Consider the following 15527-nt stretch of genomic DNA (forward strand, 5'->3'; position numbering starts at 1 on the left):
AAGATGAAAGACTAAAGTAAATATTTTACACTCTATAACACGTGAATTGTACTTATTACACTGTAATAAAATATAAAAAAGAAATAAAATTAGCAAACATTTATATTTTTTATGTCAATAAATATTTGAAAAAGATCAAAATATTGTAGATTAAAACATCGTTTGGACAACATTGCGTCACCAAATCAGTAGCTGTACGAAGAAGGCAAGCTTTTATTCATAGTACACATATGAATCGGGTCCATCATTATGCGTACTAAGATAGACGTTATTTTCCAGACCCTTAATTTTCATTGAAATCATTTTACCGGTACGTCCTCCCCTGCGGAGTTCCCATGCTAACAGATTTCATAAGACATAACTTCCGCTGAATAAAAAAATCCCTATTTGAAAAAGATTCTTCTCCATGGATATTCATCATTGTAACCAACTGAAGTCATATTGAAGTACAGTACAGGAGGGTTCTCTCTCGAGCTTTCTAAAAAGACTAACTATTCCAAATATGTATTACGTTTTGTGTGTTACGCAGACGTGTGAGTGTAGTGCGATAACGTAACGTCACATACCCAAACTGTACAATACAGAGTGTTGGTACCGGCGAATGGGACGATGACTAAAATGCCGGTGCATTGACCTACTTAAATCATGCTATAGCCACTGAAAAGCTAACTAACGTATTGTCAAACTGTGGATTTGGTAATTACATTGTACAACAAAAGTTCGACAAGGCGGCAAAGCTGTAGGAAATGGCGCTAACGACGAGGACTTTGTCGCGACTGTCACAGCACTCTCTCAGAATATGGATCTCTGAAACTAGAAACATCTTTGCCTGTAGATCCGCCGCCAACTTGAGGTGAGTGAGTGGGTTTCTCTCTCAACCCGAACAGGAGATTGCAAGTAAATTTAGGGCCTACGTAGCGTAGATTGTAACTGGTGACAGTGGCATTGACCATTATTGACAGACACTTAACAGTTATACAAATTTAGGGTTAACTATTTAAGTAGAACAGTAGAAAAATATAGAATCTAGGCCTACTTGACAGAAAGATCCCTCTGTCCAGAGGACTATATTTTGCCATTGACGCTGTCCTGGAGGGGATCCGTGAAGCCAGACGTACTAGTCTCCGCGGAACATTCCCCGACGGACAGATACAGACCGATCTTTCGGTCAAAGAATCTACGAGCTACGTTGTCGTTTGACCGAAAGATCGGTCTGTATCTGGTCGTTCGGGGAAATGTTCCGCGGAGACTGCGTCTGGCTTCACGGATCCCCTCCTTATACGGAGGAGAGCGATAACGTCAAAAAAATAAAAGACTCCTCCGGACAGACAGATCTTTCTGTCTACGTTGTCGTTAGAAATGAGTCGGTGACTCGACAATCAATCGTGATGTTGTAACTTTTTGACAATGACAATTAAAATCGTACCGACGATGTAGTATCGGCTATATGTCAACAACCTAACAAGCAAGTGCATGGCCGTGGTGTCATTAACGAGTTAACAGAAAGATCCGTCTGTCCAGAGGAGTCTTTTATTTTTTGCCATTATCGCTCTCCTCCGTATACGGGATCCGTGAAGCCAGACGCAGTCTCCGTGGAACATTCCCCGACGTACAGATACAGACCGATCTTTCGGTCAATGGTGTCATCAGCCTCGGGGAGGTGGAAGAGAGACCTTCCCATGTTGCTGTCAGTGCCAGTGGACATAGGGTCTAAAGACCTTCCCATGTTGCTGTCAGTGCCAGTGGACATAGGGTCTAGAGTTTAGAAATGATTTTTATCTAGAATCTAGATTCTAGTAGGCCCTAGACTTAGATCATCTAGACGGTTCTAATAAAGTTTATTTTCTACATAAGTTTCTCTTGTATTACCATTTGGAGATGTACACAGTAGATGTCTACAGTGTAGGCCTATGTGGTAAGTGATCTCTCTAAGACTTTTCTAATTGTCGTCACCACTTTCACTCGGTTCCCAGTCTCTAGCTAGTACTAGTAGCAGGGCCTAGACACCCACCAATGGCACCATAGTGATGGGTAAACTCGGCCTAGAAGAACTAAATAGTGGTTAAACTTGGCCACTTGTAACGAGGGTGCTAGTGGCCGAGTTTACTTGCTAGGGCCAATAGGGTGAGTTTACCCTAACTAGAATCTTGTACACAGCCCAGTCGCTGTACACAAGTGCCGTGCTTTGCACGGCGTCTGGTCGGGCTAAGTTTACCCATAAATATGGCACATGTACACAGCATCACACCAGACCGAAATTAAAAATATCAGTGATCTGTATTTTGCAAGGTCGTTGATGATACTGTAGAAGTCCAGACAGTATGTTCCGCAGAGACTACTTCATTCTACGTGTAGATCTACAAGGTACATTGAACGTCTTGCTTCCAGATTTGCGGTGGCGGATTCAGGGGGTGCATCGGATGTGGGCCCCCTTTATTTTATTTTATTTTTTTTTGCTAAAACAAAAGGAATAAAAAGAAAACAGAATTTCCCTTTATTTTTATTTTTATTTGCGCCTGCCTTTCCAGAATTCCTGGATCCGCCCCTGTGTTTTGTATTCTGACTTACAGATATGTTAGATTACATCTCTTCATGCAACAGAGCCCTGCAGTTGAAAAACTAGAACCCAAGACTATGTTTATACTATTACAAACGAACACTATCTGTGTTTTGTACAAACATGTACAACTTTGTAAATTGCGGGGAATAATGTTCCTGGTATCGCATCGCAATTTGCTATGCATTTTTACACCACTGCTATACAAACTAACTTTTGTGTAGCAGTTTTCTTCCATAGAAGTGTACAGGATACCACTTGAATTATTGTTCATCAGCTGAAATTGCTAATCAAATATGAGTTGGAAAATTATTCCCTGTGGTGTATGCAATGTACATGTAAGTGGCCTTCAGTTTGCTTCTATGATGTCAATATTTTCATTTACAGTTGATGAGTTATATTTCCTTCCACTTCCAGTTTTGAAGATATCCATTATCTAATATATCATAGATGATCTCGTATTCCGTTGCCAAAAACAAGATATTCAGCCATTTTTTGTTTCTTTTTACTGAATTCAAGTTTTGAAAAAAATAAAAAGATGCCCAAGATTTAACTATACATAGTGAAACTACCATAATTGCAGTTGAAAGTAAAACCATTGTTAAATCATGTTTTGGTAGTGTCGAGCCAGTAAAGAATTCGAGAAATGTGCAGCTGACATTTTGTTTTGGTCGAAATTATTGAAGTAATTCTTATTTTCTATCTCTCTATATTTCTCTCTCATTTCATGTCCCTCGTCCACCAAGGCATATATGCTGTTCCTGTGTCTTGAGCTCACGACTAGGCAGCCTACAACCATCGTCGAGTAGAGACTCTCGATTGCCTTCCTACCTCGTGCCAGCAAGAACGTTTATCTCCATTCAGTCTCCCCTGAACTTTGGCAAGAGGAAGGAGTACTCGGAGAGGAAGATTATAGGGTGAGGCATGGTAACCAAGGAGGTCACTGGACCGAGAAAAAAAAAAAGAAAGGAAAAAAAAAAAAAAAGATCTTGGTGTCCAGGTTTTAGAGGCATGGTTAAGTATTGGTTGAGGTGAGGATTCTGCTTTTAACGTTTTGTGAGATACTTAGAAACCACTTTATGAAATGTTAAAGAGCATACTATTCGAATGGGAATTTATAGTTTATTTGAGGAAAAAAATGGCTGAGATTTCCAAAAATGAAGTAAAACAAAGCAATACTAAAAGGGTGGGTCCCACCTTATATTAGTAATAGTATAAATTTGTAAGATACAAAGTTGGAAGCCTGAAGTCCCATCTCAACTGAAACTATACCATCCCTCTAATTTCTGTATATGCCCGATATTTCGTGAGGTTTTTATTTTCGTTAATTTTGTGAGTTGGGTGCTCTTTGCGAATTCAACAAACACCAGAAAATATTAACTCCGATCCTGACATGAATGTGGTGTACACGCATATTCTCCGTTCAGGGCTGCACCCAACAATCGCAAATTTAACTACGTCCATGTACTCGCGAAATTGCCAAGAAGTCCTGATTCACGAAAAATTAGACTCGCTAAATATACATGTAGGGTAAGGGCACCAGTATTCGGTCAGCCCCCGGTATTCGGTCACTTATCACTAGTCACCAGCCAGTAAGTTCAACTGTCACAACACACGCAAATCACATTAATTCACACACTTCCACACTCATTTACAATAGGAAACTCCCTTAGCCCCCTCCAAAAATCCATCCAAAATCCCAAATTTTACCGTCAAAAGAGCAGAATCGGCGCTACTTTCCAAAAGCGCGCGCGGATAAGGCCCAGTTATAAGAGTACGGGTCGCCGAAAAAGCGCTAAAAATCGAGAAATACGCCGTTCTCTCGCGGGATTTTTCGCTTATCGCAAGCTTGGAGTGTAATGGTATCCTCAAAAACGCAAAAGAGAAACAAAATGTCCGTACGTGCCGATACAGTGTCCCAATGTACAAGGGTTGAATGCAAGTGCCGAGGACCCAGTATTCGGTCACCAACGGTCGTCGCAACGTCGCCGATGCAATTCTGCGCCAACAAGGTAGCGCGCGCGCGCGTTTTTCAGCTGCCTTGAACACGCATTGACTTTGAACGCGCACATCGCGTGACCGAATACTGGAGCCGATGACCGTATACTGGGGAATTTTCAAGGTGAAATATTTCGCGATTTTGTGCAATTCTGTGAGATATTTAACGAAATGAAAGTTGAGATTAAAGAAATTTGATATATTTCACATACATTGCTGTAGATATGATGTATGTATGTATTATTTTAGTTTGAAAAATATTGCAAAAAAGCTTAAGTGACCGAATACTGGGGATGTTACCCTATGGCATATACAAGTATGATATGGTTCACTCACCCAGGGGCTAGCTTGAAGTGATATTGTAGCCTCACACAATATTACTATAAACCAGTCCCTGGGGTAGTGAGACGCATGATCAGAGATGTTGACAATATGATTATCTACGTGCCTTTCTGGCCATAGCCCATGACACTGCACTATCATTCTCATCTTTGTCACATGTTGCCCTGCTTAGTTTTTGAATATCTGATGCTATAAAAATTTTAATCTATCACATCTGTTGTTAAAAAGTGTACAGTATGGAAATTGCAAGTTCCAAGGTACACCTTGTGTAGTGTCCTTGGATTTGATTCCGTATTTGTGCTTATTATCTTCATCGCAAGTCACTTACCGTATGTCCAGATCATGTGTAGCTTTTACTCGTTTCTGCAAGGACATTTTTCTGAGATTAGACATGTGGCAGTGAATCCTGAATCAACATCAAATGAGAGTAAGGATCGTGGTTTGATTTCCATCACAGCGCTCACCATACAGAAGAAATGTTTTCATTCTCTCTGAAACTGGTAAAAATGCCATACAATTGTGATACTGTAGCTGATGTAAATTATGTAGCCTGTGTGCAATGCAAGGATGCATGAAATGTTTTTATATGTAGACCTGTTTCAGGATGTAAAACAGTGGGCGGGTTAGAGCTCTTTGAAAAGTAATCACACGACATGTTCCGGGTGCCTGTAATTCATCACATTGTGTCTCATTTTAATGAAACTTGTACCATTCTATTTGTTCGATTTAACTCTGATATACCGACATAGCCAACTTCAAACCCGAGTGAGATCGCAATTTAATCTGTGGATTTCTGTGATCATATTTGTTTCTCTTATTTTTTTCTGCTCTGCCGTCCATTCAGATACTCAATGGCAGACATGTATGAAGTAGTGGCCAACGTAGAAGACTATAAGGAGTTTGTCCCGTGGTGCAACAAGTCGACAATCATTGCCCGAAAGCCAGGCCATTTCAAGGCGCAGCTAGAGATCGGTTTCAATCCCCTGCTGGAGAGATACGTGTCCACAGTGACGGTGGCTAAACCTCACATGGTCAAGGTAAGAGCTTTGTGGAAGGACTGTGGAGTTGTTTGAATCCTTAATGTCAAAACAGTATGCAATAGTAGTCCAGGCTAGAAGGCATCCAACCTTGTTTTTCGATATATACAATGTTTTTTGATGGTTTCTTGTCAATTCGAGGGTGCTGATTCCAAATCCGATTGATGCCACTCGCGTAACCTTGAGCATTTTCGGTAAAATGCAAAAATCCAAAATGGCCGCCAGATATGCTAATTCGGCCATGATAAACATAATAATGTGCATTATATGACCAATTATTCCACCAAACTTTGTACATTTCTGTTCCTAGAGTTACTCCATCTGCATTAGCAAGAGAATTTTCATTCATATAGGTTCGTTTAGTATTTAAAGCTCATTTTTTATTCAAAATGGCCGCCATTCCTATGCTTATGTGCTATATGAATGGCAAAACATATGCATGGAAATATTGAACAAATTTACTGTATTTCCAGTCCCGTACCTACGCTGTCATGAAGTGTTGCATGTGTAATACAAATATTTGGGTGTCACTTGCAATATAGAGGGCCTACATGTATATTTGAGCATTTAATATTCATAAAACTTATACGATGTTTAACACAATTTCTTGTATACAGTTAAACTCGCATAAGTCGATCTTCTCGGGACTGAGCAAAACACATCGACTTAGGCAAGTTTCGACTTGTACGTAAGTCGAAAAAAAATCGACTTAAAGCTACACCACACGTACATATATACATGTATGTTGTCTACTCTGGAGCCGAGAGCTGGAGCGGTGTGCCCGATATTTGCCCTTCAGCAAGACACTTTATCCACATTGATGCAGGCCAGGGCTCCACACTAACTTTTATTTTGGTGGCCCAAAAAATGACTGATTTTTATTTTTTGGTGGCCCGAACAAAAAAAAAAAAAAAACAACAACAACAAACAAGCAAAACTAAATCGGTCCTACGTTCGGTCCGAAAGTTACCGTTATTTCTGATTGTAAAAGCAATCATCCACCATTTACAAGTTTTTTAACACCTTCCGGAGCCGAATGTTGCCGTTAATCATTTTCAAATGTAAAAACAAGCAACCGACATTCATTCTAGGATCTTACGGAGCTGAATATCATCCTTATTCATTTCCGAACGTGAAAGCAAACATCCGCTTTTTATTTCATCATCTAAATGAGCCGATTGATACCGTTAATCATTTCCAAATGTAAAAGAAACAATCTGTTACTTATTTAGCATCGTACGGAGCAGAATATTACCGTTATTCGATCTCCAAATTGAAAAGCAAACACCCGACATTTATTTTATGATCGTAAGGAGCCAAATGTTACTGCTGTCCACTTCCGAAAGTGTAATGAATCATCTGACATTTATTTTGGCGTCTTCAGGAGTCGAATGTTACATGCTATTTACTTTCGAACGTAAAAGCGAACTTTCGGCAATTATTTCATCATCGTACTGAGTTGAATACCATAGTTATTCATTTCCGAACGCCAAAGCAAACATTCAACATTTATTTTAGCATCTTCCGGAGCTGAATGTTATTGCTATTTACTTTCGAACATAAAATCAAACATGAGACATTCATTTTATCATCGGACGGAGTTGAATACTATTGTTATTCATTTCCGAACGTTAAAGCAAATATCAAACATTAACTTTACCATCAAACGCAGCTAAATGTTACTGTTATTCATTTCGAAATTTAAAAGCAAACATCCGACAGTTATTTAGCATCGTATGGAGAAGAATATTACTGCTATTCACTTCCGAACGTAAAAACAATCATCTGACATTTATTTTAGCATCTTCTGGAGCCGAATGTTATTGCTATTTACTTTCGAAAGTAAAAGCAAACACCCGACATTTATCTCATCGTCGTACGAAGTTGATTATTATTGTTATTCATTTCCGAACGTCAAAGGGATAATTCGACATTTACTTCAGCATCTTCCGGAGCTGAATGTTAATGTTATTTACTTCCGAACGTCAAAGTAAACATCCGACATTTATTTCATCATCGTATGAAGTTGATTATTATTGTTATTCATTTCCGAACGTCAAAGGGATAATTCGACATTTACTTTAGCATCTTCCGGAGCTGAATGTAATTGTTATTTACTTTCGAACGTAAAAGTAAACATCCGGCATTTATTTTATCATCGTATGGAGTTGAATAATTTTCATATCCGAACGTCAGAGCAAACATTCGACATTTATTTCAGCATCTTCCGGATACTTTTTTTTGTCCTTATTCATTTCCGAACGCAAAATCAAATCTCTGACATTCCAAAAGTATAAGCAAACATCCGACATTTATTTTAGTATTATACGGAATCGAATATTACCGTTATTCATTTCCAAAATTAAAAGAGCAAACATCTGACATTTATTCAGCATCTTATGGAACCGATTGTTACCGCTTCATTTCCAAAACTGAAGGCAAACATTCGGCTTTTTTGGTGGCCCGGCGTGCGTTTTTGGTGACCCCGGTCGCAAATTAACCATTCGCGAAATCGTGATTCGATTCGCGAAAAGACTCCGCTAAATATAAGGCATAGATCGCTACACTCGGCAGGGGCTACGTCGTCCTTTCACCAGGTCTCGTTACAAAACCAAAATCTCGCGTGAGTTCTTGCGTTACCTATCGTTAATGTTAACGAAACATCGTTAATTTGCGCTAGGGATCGTTACTCATCGTTGCTACAAACGTTAATTTTCCCGATCGATAGTTTGCGTTACTAACGATTCAGGTGAAACCGCTTGCGTTAATGAAACGTTAATGTTTATTTACGCAGTTTCTTTTGGTATATACTGTATGTAAACAAAAACTGGCGTCTCGTGATTTTGACAGTGATTTATTACACAATAAAATCTTATTCGACTTAGGCACAGTGAATTCAATGGTTTTTCCGTGAAAGTGTTCTTGGAATTTCATCGACTTAAGCGAGTATTCAACTTAAAAAATTCGACTTATGAGTGAATTAATACACGTAAGTCAATGGGGAAAAATCGGGACTTTTTAAAATTATCGACTTGCGCGATTATTCGACATATGCGATGTCGACTTAGGCGAGTTTAACTGTACTTCCATTTGTCTCAACAACGAATATAAGTTCACTAAACGTCTCGCAAGAAATGAATATACTATCATATTCTACATGCAGGTTGAATATAGAAATGTAATAATAACACAATATATTAAGCCTAGATGAATGGCATTTATCAAATAATGTTGAAAATGGGGGGAAAAGCTAGAAAGCAAAGCTTCTGATACGCATTCCCCTAAAACCATACCAACAATGTACAGAAAAATCCTATACAGTAAGTGCAGAGATACATGGTTGCAGACAAAAACACATCGGACATTAATAACCCAACTAAAAACCCTTTACATTGTAGATTTTTTTTTTTTTTTACCAGCAAGGAGTTGAGGGGGAGGGAGGGAGGAGTCCTGAGGCGAGTTTGAAATGGATCATAACCTCCATCACTTTGATATAATATAATTTAGAAGTACCGCCGTGATATTATCGAGCAAACTTGATTTTCTTCTTGAATTAAAACGACAAAAACTTGTTAAGGCAGAAACGAAACTGTCCAAATGCAATACCGTACAAATAATTAATTAAACATCAGCCAAGGAGCAATGTGAGATACCTCTTTCAGTTCTCTCACAGTTCCAAGGTGTTGATAATATACATTTTGACATCATGATCTCATTCAGTCTTGTCTTAAAACTAAAACTTTCATTTTTATCGTCTTTGTTTGGCAGCAGGCGACATCAGCCCCAAATTTGAAGAATTGTCAGGCTAAAGATACATATTAGTCCTTCAATTGCTTTATTTGCAACCACATCTGGTGATGTTCAGCACTTCCTCAGGGGTCAGATTATTTGCCATAGAAACAGAATGAAGACATGAAGACTTGCTTGATCACTACCCGTTGAAGCCCTATGGCTTTGTTGCCAGGCCAGAGACAGTTGTAGGTAACTTGGGTGGTATCAGAGATGACATGAGACCAGCATCTGCACCAACCTGTTTTGGGGTCAAAGCTTTCAAGTTACGGGAGGGAAACTCTAGGCTTGTGGGATTTCAGACGTATTAATGGCAGGTTGTTCAAGGGGGCATTCCACGAAGCGCTTTGTCAGATCTTTTCTTTTTGACAGCTGATATAAGCTACTAAAATCCTTGCATCTGATTGGCTGAGAGCAAATTTGTCAGACAAATTTGTCAGACAAAACGCTTCATGAAATGCCCCCATGCTATCGTGTTTAGAAGGTCAGGGTATACCTTGACGGCACTGGTGACACTTGCCATCCTTTCCTTCCAGCGTGAGGGAGAGTGATCGAGTGCCAGTGAAGGAGGGTAGACTTCCCTAGCCTATGCTTGGAAGGTTTGCCACAGAGGGCTACCTTGAACATAGCGTTGGCAAGATGGTTATTAAGATGGGAGGCATGGGTCTCATGATAATCTTATAAAGGTTGGGGCAAAGTCTCCAGAAGGTGAAGTACTCCTCTATTGTCTTGAGATGGGTCAGTACTCGGCAGGTGTCATCTAAGGACTTTCTATGAGACGTAAAGGCGAGATCATCTGCAAACTTCCTACGTGAAGTGAATGTTATGTCACCATGTAAATGTTAAAAAGAGCTCTAGTGGAGTTAGTTTACAACCACCATTAAGGAGGCCATCATTCAGGGTCCTAACACAGCTGGCCTGGTTACCTAGAGCAATCCTAAATCTGCAAGTGCTGAAGATGAAAGACAAGCAGTGTGAAGTTGTTATAACACTGCTTTCATAATGAGGCAGCACTGTACAGATCTCAGAGTCTTCTTTGACATCATATACTAGTACGCAAACACATTCACTCTACCATATATAATTCATCTTCGTTAACATGAAAAACTTTGGGGTATTATTTTCATTTCAGAGATTTGATGACAGGAAGTAAGGTGGTCCGTTTTTTCCCTTTTTCCCCTGACTCATTCTTTCTCGGATGAGGGGACTGAAAAGTTTGTATAATATCGCTTTTAGATAATGTAGAACAGGACAGGTAATTGGAAATTTCATTTGTGTCATCATCTAGGATTCAGCCTTTTAATTCAGCAAATCAGAGTGAATATTATGATGTTAAACATCTCAAGGAAAGTAAGTATCAAATGTTCATATCTAATAATTCCTGATAAACAATCTTGATGTTGGCGTCGATTCAAGCTTTGGTGGATTTTTCCACATTCCTAGGGGAAAAAAATCAGAATGAGGTAAGTAGCAAATTCGGATGTTTGCATCAACAATAAAATAGCTTTTGTTACTAACAACCTTCTGATTTATAATCAGCACACAAATTGATAAACAGAGTACCTGAGTGACAAAAAAAGAAAAGAAAATTCGTTTATTTCCATGTACACTTTGCCGTTGATATTGTGCAGGGGTATATGAGTGGCATCCATTTTGAAGTTTTGTATTAAGAAGAATATAATAAGCCTAAAACAATAAATTTTCTGTTTGTTTGCTTGTTTGTTTGCTTGTTTTGCTATTGGCACTCATCAGATTTGCATTGCACATGCAAAACTTGATAAAAGTGTAGGTATGTGACTGAAAATTGGTCTTCTATTTCTATGCATATTTTTTGCCCTTCATATAACACATAAGTATAGGAGTGGCGGCCATTTTGAATTGAAAATAAGCTTAAAATGCTAAATGTACCTCTTCAAATGAAAAATTTCTTGCATGTGCAAGTAGAATTACACAAGGAACAAAAATGTAAAAAACTTTGATGGAATAATTGGTCATAAAATTGACATAACTGGGATTATCATGGCCAAATTAGCATATCTGGCGGCCATTTTGGATTTTTGCATTTTGCCGAAAATGCTCAAGGTTACGCGAGTGGCATCAATCGGATTTGGAATCAGCACCCTCGAATTGACAAGAAACCATCAAAAAACATTGTATATATCAAAAAACAAGGTTAGGTGCACTTTCTATGGAGCCTAGCCTGGACTATAGTAACTTACTATTATTTGCATACTGTATTTGTATTTGAAACTCTCTGGATGGAGTTGTGTAATCAATTTTGTGGAAATTATCATGTACAGTATATGTAAAGGAAAAGACCCCCTAAAATGTGGTATTACAGTACAGAATTTCTTTTGTAAACACTTGTTGAAAGAAATTATTCTTTTCAAAGGTTGTGATAATTTAGAGCAGTTGAGGTTGAGCTGTGATTGTTTTTTTTTTTAATGGTTGCTGAAATCATTAATATATTTTTTATAGACTAAAACAAAACCTATATGAATTTGTTTGCTCTCTTTGTATCTTAGCACTTCCTATAGTATCTTACCCTGCTCTTTCATTACCATTTGGTAAAATCCCCCTTCAATTTGACCATGATATCAGTTAGACTGCAGATTATTATCTGTCAATTTCAATTCTCGTTTCACACTGGGTGATTTCAAGTTTCGTGCCAATGCTAGTGTTACTGGTTAGTGCCATCTCAGTACTAGCAGTGGTGATAAAACCAAACTTGAATCGCTGGTGTTGGGAGGTTGACCTAAAAATTATGACATATTTCTGGTAGTTGATGTTGGGCCTGGTGTTGAATGTCGTCTGCTGTACTGAGCTCCACTGTTTGTGTTAGCGATTTATGTGCCTTTTACCCACTGGCTAACTCTAGCCCCTAAGGATTATCATATTTGTCATTTCAAGTTCAGTGTTGGTGTTAGTGTTGCAATGCACGAGGCTACATTCACGTTAGTCATGTCCATAATAGATGCCTGTTGTATGTGCATATTCTATGCTCATGCAGTGATTGCTTGCAGAATGTGCACGAACCCTCTAGATTGGTAACATAAATCTGAGCATAAATCCGAGCCCGAGAGCAAAATTAAGATGGTTGTGTTCTGGAGAAGGGATGAAATATGTATGGCATTTTAATCAGTCATTACTACATCTTTTGATATTTGACTGGAATCAAGAGCCATCACTTTTCCTTGTGCAAATCCACCACAATCCTTTGGACTTTGTGGTGTGGTGTGAAGATAACACTAGGTGTTAGGACTGATAATTGTGATCGGTACTGCTTGCATTAAACTGACTGTCGGTGTTGGAGCTCTATGCATTTGTTTGGGAGATAGCACTAATACTAGCACAAGCACTGAACTGACATCCCCCACAGTGAGTGTCATAATGTTGTGATTTTACCCCCAGACCAGCATTTTTCTTTCCCCCTGATGATGTCATCTGTCCCTGATATACAACGTGTATAAGAGGGATTCAAGATGAACATAAAATCCTCTGAAGATGCATATTCTGGTATTGGACATGCTACAGAACGTGGAGTACGGGCAATTCGTTAAAATGGTATCATCACGTAGAAGTCCACTATGAAAATGTGAATAGAAGCGCCCCCTCACCATCACTGTGATATTGTGATGTCGTTTACCCAAATGTCAGGAGGTACCATGTCATATGTTCCTTGTCTGCTGTTCCTATCAAACAGGCGGTGTGCACCGACGGACGGTTGTTCAACCATCTCGTCACTTCCTGGAGGTTTGGTCCGGGACTGAAGGGCAAGCCAGATACCTGCACAGTGGACTTTTCTGTAAGTACCTTCCCAATTATTCCAGAAGTTCTTCAGATCTATATAAGTGTCTCTGACTCTAGGAAAATGCGATGTTCTCTTCTGTCTTTTACCCGCCTATCTTAAAACAAAGAGACAGATCAGCTCCTTTGGTACCAGTTGATTCATTTTGAGTTGATTAAAAAGTTTATTCTTCCTTTTTATAGTATGGGTATGGTTCGTTTAAACCTCATGTGAAGATGACTGATGATTATATGTTTGGATTGTGTGTAATCCTGTGATGTCATGCCCATCTGAGCATTTCTTTGTCATGTTTGTAGTGTCATGCTAATCATGCTAATCATAGCTCTTTTGCACACCAGAATGAACACCAGAATGTAAAAAGTTTGACTCTGTCATTTCACTTAAATACAAAATAGCTGTGACTTGAAGCTTTGAAACTATTAAGGTTAAATGATTTTGTAAGGATCTAATTTTGACAGCATTTTCCACAATTGATGCTTTGAAGGATATGTCCATGTTGTTCCTTGTCATTCATAGTTGTTTTAAATGACATGAGCTCTTTTGCCTTCTCACAGTTTCATATGTGTTGTCATTTTGACTTACAGGTATCATTTGAATTTCGATCTATGCTGCACTCACATCTCTCACACATCTTCTTCGACGAAGTCGTGAAGAAGATGGTGAAGGCATTTGAGCAGCGCGCCGAGAAACTGTATGGACCTCAGGCGAGGATATCGCGGTCAGCCATGCTCCACACCACGTCCTCTTGATGACCGCTCATCCCTGTCTAGTCGTTGTGTTTCATTGTAATGTTTATATAGTATTAACTGGTCAAGGAGTGGTCACAGTTGGCAGATCTTTGTCAGATATGATCTACTACAGTCTCGCTGTAAGCCATATTTTCCCGTCACCTCAAGTTGTCCGCTATTTGGCCATCTCAAATTCTTGACTTGCAAACATGTCTTTTTCCATGTTTAATGCTCTGAATGTGGGTTTTGCCCAGCAGATTTTGCCTTCTGTGACCATTCTTTGTGTTGTAATTATGTGCTCTATACAAGAAGAAGCAAGGTGTATATTTCGTTTTACCTTTGTAAAAGGATTTGAGTAAACGTAGGTGTTTATGTCCTGTTTAAGAGACGGTGGTTTCAAATCATGTTGCAGTGGTGTCATTTTGTTGGACGAAACTCAAGGCAACAATGCTAATAAAAGGAAAGAGAAGTACAAGGATAAAAAAAATGCTTTGGTGTAGTCATTGACAGAGGAAACTTGAAAGGAATGAAAATTGTGTAACAGTCAAGGTGAAGGTCCTCCCATGTGAAGATGTCTGAGGTCTCAGTATAGTTTTGGCCATGAAATGACACAGGAATTCATGTTGAATAGACTGGTTAGCTGTCGTATTCAAATTCTATGCACGTCTTTGTAACAATAGTTTTGCTCAGGACCAGAAAGCTTGTGCAGTTGCCAAACATAAGCACATCAGCTAATCTCTGCAAAATTATAAATGCATAGACCATGTAGCAGGCAGGTGCAATTACTTGTTAACTCACTGTACAGGGAACAAGTATCTATGTATTTTAAAACAATCAGCCTTCGTTGTTTGTTTGTTTATTTGTTTGTTTGTTGTTGGAACATTTGTGTGTCAATTACATTTGTGTTCTGATTTCATTCAAGCAACCATGAATTATCATCTTTTTAAAACAAAAGAATATAGGGGCAACTACACTAGATGTTGGTCTTAAAATAATCTTCATATAGGACTTTGGCTCTGGCCATGTTATTCTATTTCCTTTTCTGTCTGTGTAAACAAGAGTTGCATCCATTCTTTTGGGACTTTACTCACCTACAGTCAACCTCGCCTAAGTTGAATCTATTAGGACTGAAAAAATAGCTTCGACTTTAAAGAGAAAATTTGACGTATGAGGGATAAAACTCGATAGAATAGAGAAGAGGGCTGGAAAAGACCTTCTACTTAAGCGAGTATTCGACTTACGCAAGGTCAACCTAAGCAAGCTCGGTT

The 15527-nt window shown here is 38.9% G+C and overlaps 1 protein-coding gene across 1 annotated transcript; it reads left to right on the forward strand.

The window, feature by feature from the left end:
* The first annotated feature begins 584 nt into the window (after positions 1-584).
* On the forward strand, positions 585-14912 carry LOC140243691 (coenzyme Q-binding protein COQ10 homolog B, mitochondrial-like). Its single transcript, XM_072323354.1, has 5 exons — positions 585-853; positions 3304-3474; positions 5742-5934; positions 13427-13528; positions 14116-14912. Exons 1-5 carry the CDS (start codon positions 747-749, stop codon positions 14278-14280), a joined length of 738 nt encoding a protein of 245 aa, XP_072179455.1. The 5' UTR covers positions 585-746; the 3' UTR covers positions 14281-14912.
* The last annotated feature ends 615 nt before the right edge of the window (positions 14913-15527 follow it).

This window comes from Diadema setosum, chromosome 20, assembly GCF_964275005.1.
Source record: "Diadema setosum chromosome 20, eeDiaSeto1, whole genome shotgun sequence".
NCBI lineage: Eukaryota > Metazoa > Echinodermata > Echinoidea > Diadematoida > Diadematidae > Diadema > Diadema setosum.

What these genes read in the sequence shown, in the direction of transcription:
- LOC140243691 (XM_072323354.1), top strand. Translation starts at nt 747, where the DNA reads ATGGCGCTAACGACGAGGACTTTGTCGCGACTGTCACAGCACTCTCTC. An exon ending in CTAAACCTCACATGGTCAAG is followed by an intron (nt 5,935 to 13,426) that starts GTAAGAGCTTTG and finishes CCTATCAAACAG; the next exon opens with GCGGTGTGCACCGACGGACG. An exon ending in CCTGCACAGTGGACTTTTCT is followed by an intron (nt 13,529 to 14,115) that starts GTAAGTACCTTC and finishes TTTGACTTACAG; the next exon opens with GTATCATTTGAATTTCGATC.